Source organism: Schistocerca piceifrons, chromosome 2, assembly GCF_021461385.2.
Source record: "Schistocerca piceifrons isolate TAMUIC-IGC-003096 chromosome 2, iqSchPice1.1, whole genome shotgun sequence".
In the NCBI taxonomy this organism is placed as follows: domain Eukaryota; kingdom Metazoa; phylum Arthropoda; class Insecta; order Orthoptera; family Acrididae; genus Schistocerca; species Schistocerca piceifrons.
This window is the reverse complement of record NC_060139.1, coordinates 1,043,014,303-1,043,026,903: the sequence shown is the minus strand read 5'-3', so window position 1 is coordinate 1,043,026,903 and position 12,601 is coordinate 1,043,014,303. Positions and strand designations below refer to the sequence as shown.

Below are 12,601 nucleotides of genomic sequence, written 5' to 3'. Positions count from 1 at the left end.
GCCGATGTGGGAACACTGTACCGGCAAGTGATAGATGTCAGCTGCCAAATGATTTTAATCGGAGTGTAGATTGAAGTTCTAAATGACGAAAAATTCTCTGTAAAACTATCAATATATATATATATATATATATATATATATATATATATATATATATATATATATATATTCAAAACTGAAAAGTAATGCAAAGATTCGACAGATAAATTACGAATAAGAAATATATATACGTGAGTGTCGAATACTTTAAGAGGTGGTAGTACTCATTGAAACAAGAAAAATAAGTCCAAAACATATTGGTCCGGAAATGCGTACTTTCTGAGATAAGTAGAGTAAACATCGGCCCGGAAATGCATGTTTTCTACGATAAAGACGTGTTTACAGGAGGTGTTCAACGTGGCGTCCATTCAGAAGAATGCACCCCTCTGCCCTCCGGGCGTAAGTAATGGATCACCCTCCTAAGTATACCCGGTTATTGTTGTACCTGATGCCACGCATTGAAAACGGGACTCTGTACTGTCCGCACTTCGTTGTTTGGTGTGGCGTTCACCAATTACGTCAAGTTTCCCCATAACCAGAACTTTTGGGGATTGAGGTCTGAAGAACGAGCAGGCTTAGGTGAGTCGTCGCCCCCCCCCCCCGTCCCCCCCCCCCCACCCCCACCCCCCCGACCCATCGAGCGGTCCTGAAATTTTTGCGTCGGATGTTCGCGCACATTGCGACGAAAGTGTGCTGGTGCGCCTTCATGCATGGAGCACATTTTTATTTGTTGGTGCAGTGACACAGCCTCCAGCAAGGTGGGCAATATATTAATGAGAAAGTTCAGATAATGCGCCTCACTTAACCTTCTTGGCAGCACGTATGGCTCTATTAATCTCTCGCCAAGTACGCCTGCCCATACATTGACTGAGAATCGGTGCTGATGCCGTCTTTCCTGAATTGCTCGGGTATTTACATCTACCCATACATGCTGGTTATGGAAATCCACAACACCATCTCTTGTGAATCCTGCCTCACCGGTACAAGTGAAAAGTGGATCTGCGGCACAGTCCTGCAACAGCCATTGACAGAACCACAAGCTACGTCTACGTGATTACTCTGCTATTCACAATAAAGTGCCTGGCAGAGGGCTCAATGAACCACCTTCGAGCTGTCTCTCTACCGTTCCACTCTCGAACGGCACGCGGGAAAAACGAGCACTTAAATTTTTCTGTGCGATCCCTGAGTTCTTTTATTTTATCGTGATGATAATTTCTGCTATGTAGGTGCGTGCCAACAGAATGTTTTCGCAATGGGAGTTGAAAACTGGTGATTGAAATTTCATGAGAAGATCCCGTCACAACAAACAACGCCTTTGTTTTAATAATTGCCACTCCAATTCACGTCTCATGTCTGTGACACTACCTCCCCTATTCCGCGATAATGCAAAACGAGCTGCCCTTCTTTGTACTTTTTCGATATCATCTGTCAGTCACTCTTGATACAGATCCCACACCGCACAGGAATACTCCAGAATATGGCGGACCTGTCGCACCTTCTAAGTGTTCTGCCAATGAATCGCAGTCTTTCGTTTGCTCTACTCACAATATTATATATGATCGTTCCAATTTAGGTAATTTGTAATTGTAATCCCTAACTCTGGTACCGCGCGCCGCGGTATTTGAATCCCCGCCAGACGTCATGGACGTCGAAGACCCCTAGACCTCTCCACCATCGCGCCGTAAGCTGTGGCGGCGGTTAGAGTGAGGGCGCCACAGTGGAACATCTGGTTCCAGCAGCCAATGGCTTCCCCCATCTGCTCCTATTCCTCGAACATATTCGGATCCTCTACACCTCCTGCCGCCTTGAACCCCCTCACCCCCTGGTTGCTCCTCTCCTCTCCCATCCCCGCCCCCTGCCACGTCTTCACTGTTGTGTCCCCCCTACCCTCCATCTCTACACCCTCCATCTCCTTTCCCAAGGTAGCTTCTATGAACTCCCCCTCCCAGATGATGCCCTCTCTCCCTCCATTTATCCCTCCTATCAACTATGATCCTCACTCCCCCTCCTTTCCTCTGTCCTTTTCCCAGGCTCCCTCTCCCCCCCCTTCCATCCTCTTTTTTCCTCACCTCCCCTCTCTCTGCCTCCTCCTCTCCCCCGAGTCCTTTTCCATTTTCCTCCTCTGCCTTTTCCCATTCCCTCTCGCATCTGCCCTGCCCCTCCCCCCCCCCTTTATGAATCCTCTCCCTCCTTGGTTCCCCCCCCCCCCTTATCGTTTTTTCCTCTCCTCCCTCCTTGTTTTTCCCCCTCCTCCAGGTCCCCCCCCCCCCCCCATCTGCTTTGGCTCGGGAGTGTCATATTTGTGCCGCCATTTTCGTGCAGTGTTTAACAGTGAGTTTTTACAGTGAGTGTTCCGTGTTGTGTCTTTTGGGGAGTGTAGCGAACAGCCATCATACTGTCGCTGGGTGTGATTTTTTATCTCTTGCGAACAGAAACCAGACTGTCGCCATGTTTTTTAATTGTGTGTCTACTATGTTGCTTGTCTGACTCCTGTGTATTTTATCAAGATTGCAAACCCCCTTCTGCTTTCTGTTTTAACTTTCCGCATTTTTTCCGCCATTTTACACTTTAAGTCACCGTTTTATCGCCTGTTTTTCTTGTTTCTTTCTTCTTCCTTTTTTTGCAAAAAGTCTGTAGGCTGTACAGCAGCGTACTAAGCTACTGCCAGCCCGCCCCTTTCGGGGGGAATTGAAAATCAATAAAAAAAAAAAGCTCAGCCAGCGAGTCTAATCGTTGCATGAGTCTCGACACATCGCCTCGACAACATACAGCGTGTTTATCGTTCTTTGTTTTCATTACTAGTGGACGTCTTGGATTCGTTTAGCTGTGTCTGTCACTCCGTTGCTTCTTGCGTGTTGTCGTCGTAAGGTCTCTCTCCATCGTCCGTCGTTGTTTCGTGTCCGTCCTTTTTGTTTGTTCGCGGGCCGCTCTCTGTTTGGTCCCGGCGCGCTTTCTCGGCCACCCCGCGACCGTTCCGGTCACGGTCACAACAGGTTACAACACTAACCGTCTGCCGTGATGACCCTGTGACCTTAGGGCTTGAACGCGCTATAGATGGCAGGAGTACTGCAATTTTCATGAATTAACCGCAGACAAAAGAGTGAGACACCTCTTCTGCCGCTGTTAATTGACGCACACTGGTCCCAGGAGTTTTTTTCTACTGAACGTAGCACACGCTTCTCCATGTCAGGATTACGGACTGTGCGGGGCCTTCCACTGTCAGTCTTCCGAGGCTCAAGGCTACCCGTGTCCCTCAGGCGCTGGAAAAGTCTGCCAAACAGCTTATCAGAGGCCACTCTGCGCTGTGGATATTTTTCAGCGCAGGGGCTCGCAGGCTACGCCGATTTGCTAAATAATAGCCGAATATCGCATACGCCATTTCACTTGTCGAGTAGTCAGTACGCTTCCACTGCTGACAAGTAGAGGGAGAGTGGAATTTGTACGTAGAAACAGCGCAATAACAATAAACACGTAAGTGAATCCGCGTTTGGAAGAAGGTATAACACCATGATACGTACCCTGAGTTGACAGTACTGTACAATAAGGCACACAAACACGACAAAAACTAACGTAGCATACAACACGACTCGAACTGACTGTAGACTACGTAATACAATTCCACCAGCCGAAACGCGTTTCCAGTGTGTTGGGGTTGACCTCCTCGGACGATTTCCAACTTCTGCTAGTGGGAACAGATGGATTATTGTTTGCACTGATTAGCTGACGCGCTATGCCATTACAAAAGCCGTGAAAACAGCCGAAGCATTCGAGGTAGCCAAATTCATCGTAGAAGTCATTGTATTAAAACACGGTGTCCCAAGGTCGTTAAGTACGGATCGAGGGAAAGTTTTTCAGTCGAATCTTGTGACAGAGATAAACCGTCGGTGTAACATTACTCATCACATGACGACTGCCTACGATCCGCAAACTAACGGGCTTACTGAACGCCTTAATAAGACTTTGACCGGCATGCTATCAATGTTTGCCAATGTTGAGCAGAGCAACTGGGATGAGGTGCTACCTTTCGTGACGTTTGCATACAACACAATACCACAAAATTTACGCCATTTTTCCTCGTGCATGGGCGTGAGATGACGACGACGATGGTCACTGGTTCCCTTTACATCCTGATGACGTGGACGACGACTACATCGGCCAGATGTTAACCAGAGCTGAGGGAGCTCGGCAGTTAGCTCGACTCCCCTCGCTGCAGGCTCAAGAAAACGATCGCCAAAGGTACGACGCGAGCCACCGCCCTGTTGCCTACCAGCCTGGTGACCTCGTCTGGATCTTCACTCCAGTTCGGAAGGTTGGTCTCTCTGAGAAGCTTATCAGGCGCTACTTTGGACCTTATAAAGTTGTAAGACAGTTGTCTGATGTTACTAACGAAGTTGAAGATTTCGACCCCGACACATTCGAAGCACATGGACCGTATCTCTGATCGTTCGTCGTCTTGAAACCCTGTAAGTATCTTGGAATCCAGGGTAAACTCGAAGCTCCTGCGACGGGCAACAAGGGGAAAGGTACCGGAGAACGTAGTGGCAAGGGAAGTTCTAAGGAAGATCGCCGCCAGGGCGAACATCAGTCATCCGGAGTCGTACTATGCAGGACTGATGACTCGTTCCCGGACTAGGAGGACGTAACACCGAGACGCTGTTCTCTTAAGAAGGGAGCAATGTCGCAGAAGAAGCCAAGTACCACCGTCGCCGAAGTGTAGTGGTTATGATACTAGATTGTTGCATGGTGGGTCGTGAGTTGAAAACTCATCCGAACTGAAACATTTTAATTTCTGTATTCGGTTCGAATACATTCTAGAAGTATCCACAAATGGCAAGAATCATTGTACTGGAATGTTCTGTAGCTGTATATATACCGTGTGTGTTCTGGCCGGAGGCAGTGCCCTCCGCGCTCTTGTATGTGCAAGTGCTGAATAAAACTTCGTTAAGTGAAGTTAGTGTTCGTCAAAAAATGGCTCAAATTGCTCTGAGCACTATGGGACTTAACTTCTGAGGTCATCAGCCCCCTATAACTTAGAACTACTTAAACCTACAATGAGATTTTCACTCTGCAGCGGAGTATGCGCTGATATGAAACTTCCTGGCAGATTAAAACTGTGTGCCCGACCGAGACTCGAACTCAGGACCTTTGCCTTTCGCGGGCAAGTGCTCTACCATCTGAGCTACCGAAGCACGACTCACGCACGGTACTCACAGCTTTACTTCTGCCAGTACCTCGTCTCCTACCTTCCAAACTTTACAGAAACTCTCCTGCGAACCTTGCAGAACTAGCACTCCTGAAAGAAAGGATACTGCGGAGACATGGCTTAGCCACAGCCTGGGGGATGTTTCCAGAATGAGATTTTCACTCTGCAGCGGAGTGTGCGCTGATATGAAACTTCCTGGCAGATTAAAGCTGTGTGCCCGACCGAGGCTCGAACTCGGGACCTTTGCCTTTCGCGGTCAAGTGCAGGAGAGCTTCTGTAAAGTTTGGGAGGTAGGAGACGAGGTACTGGCAGAAGTAAATCTGTGAGTACCGGGCGTGAGTCGTGCTTCGGTAGGTCAGATGGTAGAGCACTTGCCCGCGAAAGGCAAAGGTCCCGAGTTCGAGTCTCGGTCGGTTACTTAAACCTAATTAATCTAAGGACATCACACACAGCGATGCCCGAAGTAGTAGTCGAACCTGTGATCGCAGCGGTCGCGCGGTTCCAGACTGTAGCGCCAACAACCGCTCGGTCACCCCGGCCGGCAGTGTTCGTCATTCATCTAGTTACACCTTCCTCTACGTGACATTATGTACTGTAAGGAAGACATCATAATACCCTGCCGACCCATTTGACGGAGCGCCAGTGTAACGCCTGTGCTAATATCAGCAACCAAGCGTCGCGTAGCACTTCCTATAAACACGTGTATCTCGGAAATCATGCGTTTCTGGAGCCATGTTTATTGGACTTAAGTTACATGTTTCGATGAGGACTACCACCTCTCTAAGTTTTAGAAGCTTTTTTTTTTTTTTTTTAATAGGTTTGGATATTAGGTTCGTGTATCGTGTTCTACAATACTGTTTGACAGAGGCAGTTACATTCGAGTGGACACCGTATGCTTGGCTGGCGTGGAGCTTTCTCTCGCTATTCTAGAAACAGCGCAGAGTGTGTGTGTGCGATACGGGACGTGCTGTTCGCTTGCAGGGCTCTTGCCGCGAGCAGTCCGCGGAGTCGGAGCACCTGTCGTCGTACGTGTGGCTGTTCCTGCTGGGCCAGCTGCTGCACGGGGCCGGCGCCTCGCCGCTCTACACGCTCGGCGTCACCTTCATCGACGAGAACGTCTCCAAGAAGATGTCCTCCGTCTACCTGGGTGAGTCACTGCCTCCTACAGCACTAGGAAAATACATCGTCGGTACACATGCTCGTCTGCACACTCTGGTACGCAGTGACGTTTGCGGCAGGTACAAACATCCCCCTCCCTTAGCCAGGTCGCCTGTGCGGTGGCCCTTGACTGGGAGGTGGAGGTAACCCTTCGAGTCTTACTTGTTAGTGATGGAAGAAATTTCGGATAAACCAGAATGTTTGGGATCTCCTATGCACTTCCGCTAATGTCTTCATCACAAGCCCTAAAACACCGCACAAAGATTTCAGAATGGCGGACATGATGTCACGCGTTGCCATGGCGAAAGTATGAACATGTATATGTTTCGGGATCTTAAAACTAAGTTTTGGATATAACAGGATGATTGCAAGAAAAATGGGATAACAATGAAATGAATACCCTTAGCTACATATAGGCGTTGATATAAGTCAACGGGGACAGTTGAAAATGTGTACCCCGATCGGGACTCGAACCCGTGATCTCCTACTTACATGGCAGACGCTCTATCCATCTGAGCCACCGAGGACACAGAGGATAGTGCAACTGCAGGGACTTATCTCTGGCACGCCTGCCGTGAGACCCACATTCACAACTTATTGTGCCGCACTATATTCATAGTGCCCCTGCCAATTATACTGATTACTCGCGGCTTCACTGCTGATTCCCGTAAGAGTTCGGGCACTGTTTGTGCATCTGCACAGAAGATGGTCAAATGGCCGGTGAGCCGAGTTTTGGGTAGGGAAAACCTAATATTTAAAATAGCAACCACAAAATAACGAAAATACTAAAATATACTAAAGAAAACAGGCTGAAAGAAACGTGATTTAATGGCTGATATGAAAGAAGAAACAAAAAAGAAAAGGAACACACACACGCAATTCTCGTGAACCAGCTATAACGTATCGAAAGCATCACATGGCTTATACAGCTTAACTGAAAAGCCTGGTACCAATACAAACAGCCAAAATTCGTACCAGTGGCAGCAATTATCGAGGTGTTGAATCAAAAACATCACGTGATCTATCTAGATCAACCTTAACAGCACGTTACCAACACAGAGATCCACAAGTTGATAACAATGAAGTCCTCAAAAAAATTGTTCAAATGGCTCTATTGAGTTGCAGTAGTTATTCGAAGATGAAGAGGCTTGCACAGGATACAATAGTGTGGAGTGCTGCATGAGAGGAATCTTCGGATTGAAAACCACAACAACAACGATAACACTCTTTCATCTTATACGAGATGTGGTTTTTAAGTAAGTAACCAAGATAGAAATAAAACAAGTTGAGTTTTTAGCGATATTTACGTGGAAGCCTATACTTTCATCTACTTTTCTACACAATTCGCACCAATATTCGGCGTATTTACGTTTGCTTGTGAGAGCTTGAAACGCCTGCTCCGATGGAGAACCCCGCCAACTATGAAATAGGCGCTGTGCTTCGTTTTCATAGTGCTAAAAGTGTAAAAGCGGCCGAAGTTCATAGTCAGATCGGTAAGTGTATGGAGAAAACATTATGAGCCATGGGATGGTACGGAAATAGGTGAGAGCTTTTGAAGATGACCTTACGAATGTGCATGATGATAAACGAAGTGGGCGACCTTCAGTCATCACTGACAATTTGATGCAGAATGTTGATGAAAAAGTGAGCGAGAACAGACGCTTTACGCTTTCGACGTTATGTAATAAACGTACCCAAAAAGTGTTTCTTATGCAATTCTTGCCTCATCAGGCGCCATGTTTCTACGAGGATGGGATTCAAGAACTGGTTGTACGATAAGTGCCTTAAATTGGAGGGAATTATGTAGAAGAGTAAAGTACAGAATTTCATGAAAAATAAAATTGCCAAGAAAGGTCTACTTGTTTTATTTTTATTTCGAAACGGTACTTACTTTAGAAAAGAAACGCGTCGTAGAACACATTTTCCACTCCATAAATCCATTTTTTCCGAGTACATGTCCTTCAAGCTTTTTAGTGAAAGTGCAGTGCCGTTTTTAGGACTACGTCACCATTTCTGCAGCGTGTTTTAAAAATATATATTTTCTATTTTTTGTCCTATCTGATTTACACAACAAATAAAATCAAAAGTTTCATTCTGTTATGAAAACGCCAACAAAATTCGTCCTTTTATGTACCTTGAAAAAACCTCTTTAACCTTTCGTCTTTTAATCCTATTTGTTTCATCTCTGTTTATATTTTTAAAGGTTTTGCCTGAAGAGCGAAATGTTGCATCGTTGGCAGCCCATGGCGAGAGAGAATGAAATAACAGTAACGATGAAAAACTGTGTAAACTATGATGTTAGGAGTAAGCCCTTGAAAAAACAGGCATCACCGAAATTAACTGATCGCATAAAATCAGCGACCGTGGTCGTAATACAGCAAAGGTGGAATATGGAACTGTATTTTAAAGATTAATTTTAATTTTAAAAACCAACAGCCTTAGCTGCAAAATTTACCTAGATTCACCTAGGTTTCCGTCGAGATAACCCAACATTCTTCAGAATAAAAGTAACTACCGTTTGTTCATAGTGGATATCATCAAGCTAAAACTACAAATGGCCCGTATTGCCGGATGTTACAGGTTAGATGTAGACTTGTTCATAAGTTCATTCATGACCATTTTGTGTGCTAAGTCAGTAGGATGTTCATGCATTGTAACCATAGCTAAGCAAATGCTTAACATTTACATCTAAAAAAAGAACATTTTAGACCTAGTCGTAATAATGACGATGGTGGCTTTATATTATCCTTCCCACTCCTAAGTTGTTTTTAGGTGATTAAACTTCGTGCTTAAGCACAAAATTTTCCTATACAGGCCATACTTTGTAAGAACGTGATGTCTTTCTCATATCACGGCCAACAAATAATTCATAAATGTTAAGACAGTCGATCTAAGTACGTTCTGCACAGGATAACATATACGCCCTTTTCTTCAGCTGTACCTTTCTTTTATTTTATTTCACTTTACTAGTGGAGGGCAGCGTGGAGGGTAAAAATCGTAGAGGGAGACCAAGAGATGAATACACTGAGCAGATTCAGAAGGATGTAGGTTGCAGTAAGTACTGGGAGATGAAGAATCTTGCACAGGATGGAGTAGCATGGAGAGCTGCATCAAACCAGTCTCAGGACTGAAGACAACAACAACAACAACAACAACAGTAAATTCAAGGTCAGGAGTTAGGTTCGCGTCTTGTCCCAACAAGTACCCATCACACAGTTTATGCGAAGGCGCAAAGTGTTGTGTTCACCTAGGCGCGCCTCATGACGCTACGGTCAGTTCCAGTACAGCACTCGTGGCTGCCGCATCGCGGTCGCGAAGTGGGGCCGACGCAGTTTTAGATAAGTTTTTACAGTCTGACGATAATTTGTGGATTTGTAGTTTTAGCTTGACGATGTCCACTATGGAAATACAGTAGTTACTGTTATTCTGAAGAAGGTTGGGTAAATTTTGCAACTGAGGCTGTTGGTTTTCAAAATTAAAAATTAATATTTATACAGTTGCTGACAGGGCCGCGAAATGTTGAAAGTATTTTTAAGAGTTTTATGAAATAACCCAATAATTTGTAAGTCTTTTTAGATGTTGATGTCTGGTCGCAGAGTGAAGAGAAAGTCAGTGGAACTATAGGAGAACTATATGTGCATACATTTGCCTTTATCAGTAATTAAATTCAGCAAATTTCTACGGCAGCCACGCAGCGGGTGCGTGCACGTGGTGTCCGGTAATGGGATACCCCACGCCTCTCGGAGTGCCGCCAACTTCTGCCAGTGTTTACCGCAGCAGTCGCCGGGGGCGCAACAGGGCGGTAAGCCGTGAAAGAGCCGTGTAGCCCGTAGCCTGGCTGGAGGGGGGGGGGGGGTGAAAATGAGGGGCACAGGAATAAAATAAAATACGCTCGCCTCGCAGGCGGCGGCAGCGGTTAGGGGCCGTCTCCCCGGGTGCATAATTAAAAGTGACGCTTGCGGCGACGGAGAAATTTCCCACCGGAACAATAAAGGGATTATCCGCGCGCGACCCCCGGGCTCGCTTACGCAAACGAAATTGCCCAAGGAAGTTAAAAAATGCCCGCGGATTATCACGGGATTTGCTCCCGTCGGGCGTTTGCTGTTGTCGCGCACGGGGTAATGAGCGACGTTCCGAGCGCCCAGATTTGGGGTCGCGAGAAATGAGAGCGTTATAAAAAGGAGAGAACAGGGGAAAAAAATATAAAACATAATGGCGAACTGCTCGTTTTGCACAAAGGCCGAGTGATGAAGCCCATAAAAAAAGATACCCTGGACTGAAGAGAGAAATATACTACATTACTTTCTTCAAAACAAGGTTCCAGACAGTATAATGAAAAGGAAAAAAATACCAGAGGAAAAAGGATGACAGTAATAGCACGTATCAGTTGCGGAAGAATTGGTTACCGTTACAGAAGAATGGAAAAGAAGTTATTGATGATCCCTGAGGTCACGAGTTAAGAAAGGTAAAGGTCAGAGAGACAGTTATGGTGTTATGCTTAATTATCCATGCGACACGTAAGAAAAATAAAGACATCTTCATAGGATTTGACGACCTTAAAAACTATAGAACTGACACCATGAATCTTGCTGGGCTGTCTGTAAATCCGTAATAGTACGAGAGGGTGCAGATTTCTTCTGAATAGCACGTTGCAAGCCATCCCAGATATGCTCAATACAGTTCATGTCCGGGGAGTTTGGTGGCCAGCGTAAGTGTTTAAACTAAGTAGAGTATTCCTGGAGCCACCCTGTAGCAATTCTGGTCGTGCGGGGTGCCGCATTGTCCAGCTCGAATAGCCCAAGTCCGTCGGAATGCACAACGGATATGAAGGGATGCAGGTGATCAGGCAGGGTGCTTACGTCACTGTCAGAGTCGTAATTAGACGTATCAGGGGTCCCACATCACTCCAACTGTCACGCCCCACACCATTACACAGCCTCCACCAGCTTGAACAGTCCCCTGCTGACATGCAGTGTTTATGGATTCATGAGGTTGTCTCCATACCTGTACACCTCCATCCGCTCGATACAATTTTAAGCGAGACTCGTTCGACCAGGCAATTCGTTTTGACTCATCAACAGTCGAATGTCAGTTTTAACGAGCCCAGGCGAGGCGTAAAGCTTTTTGTCGTGCAGTCGTGAATGGTACACGAGTGGGCCTTCGGCTCCGAAAGCCCATATCGATGATGTTTTGTTGAATGGTTCGCACGCTGACATTTGCTGATGGCCCAGCGTTGAAACCTGCAGCAATTTGCGGCAGGGTTGCACTTCTGTCACGTTGAACGATTCTCTTCAGACGTCGTTGGACCAGTTCTTGCAGGATCTTTTTCCGGCCGAAGCGATGACGGAGACTTGACGTTTTATCGGATTCCTGGTATTCACGGTACACTCGTGAAATGGTCGTACGGGAAAATCCCCTCTTCATCGCTACCTCGGAGATGCCGTGTCCAATCGTTCGTGCGCAGACTGTAACACCACGTTGAAACTCATATCTTGTTAACCTTCCATTGTACAAGCAATAACCAATCTAACAACTGCGCCAGACACTTGTTATCTTATACAAGCGTTGCCGACCGATGCGCCATATTCCGCCTGTTTACGTATCTCTGTATTTGAATACGCACGCCTATAGCAGTTTCTTAGGCGCTTCAGTGTATGTTTTTGATGTCGCTGAACACGAATCTGAACTTAGATTTTCAAAACTCAAAATGGCTAATCCAATGTGGCGAATCTTGGCAAAAAGCGAGACCAAAGTGATTTCGTTACTTACGTTTAGTATGCAATTGCTGGAGCGTATGTCAACCTTCCTCTAACTGGAATTATTCCTGGAGAGCAAATCCCTCTTTCTTCTCGGCGAGAAATGCCGATGTGGCTGGGCTGGATATGCTACCTACGGCAGCCTTCACACATTGTTCGTCAGCTTTTTCGGCGAATATGTTTACATGCATACAGCAATATAAATTACTTTGTGAACGTGCGCCACGGCATGACAAGTTTTCTACCTGAGCCTGGCATCTGCGTCCCACGGCGCTCGTACACTGTTGGGAACAATGGCCTGTAGAAACTTTGGTATCGCACGGATTAAAATACCTTATTGTCGCAACACTCTAGACGCATACACCTTTTAAAAAATGCAATTACAAAAAAATCGAATTTTCGACTATTTTGACTGAGAACCTGACCTTAACGATGCAGCCCATCA

General features: G+C 46.1%; 1 protein-coding gene across 1 annotated transcript in view; it reads left to right on the top strand.

Annotated features, from left to right (window-relative positions):
* LOC124776418 (solute carrier organic anion transporter family member 4A1) overlaps nt 1-12,601 on the top strand; it is a 552,725-nt gene that overhangs the window by 239,637 nt on the left and 300,487 nt on the right. Inside the window, exon 3 of the mRNA XM_047251412.1 lies at nt 6,224-6,389. Coding sequence (XP_047107368.1) covers nt 6,224-6,389 — 166 coding nt within the window. The remainder of the gene's footprint in view (nt 1-6,223; nt 6,390-12,601) is intronic.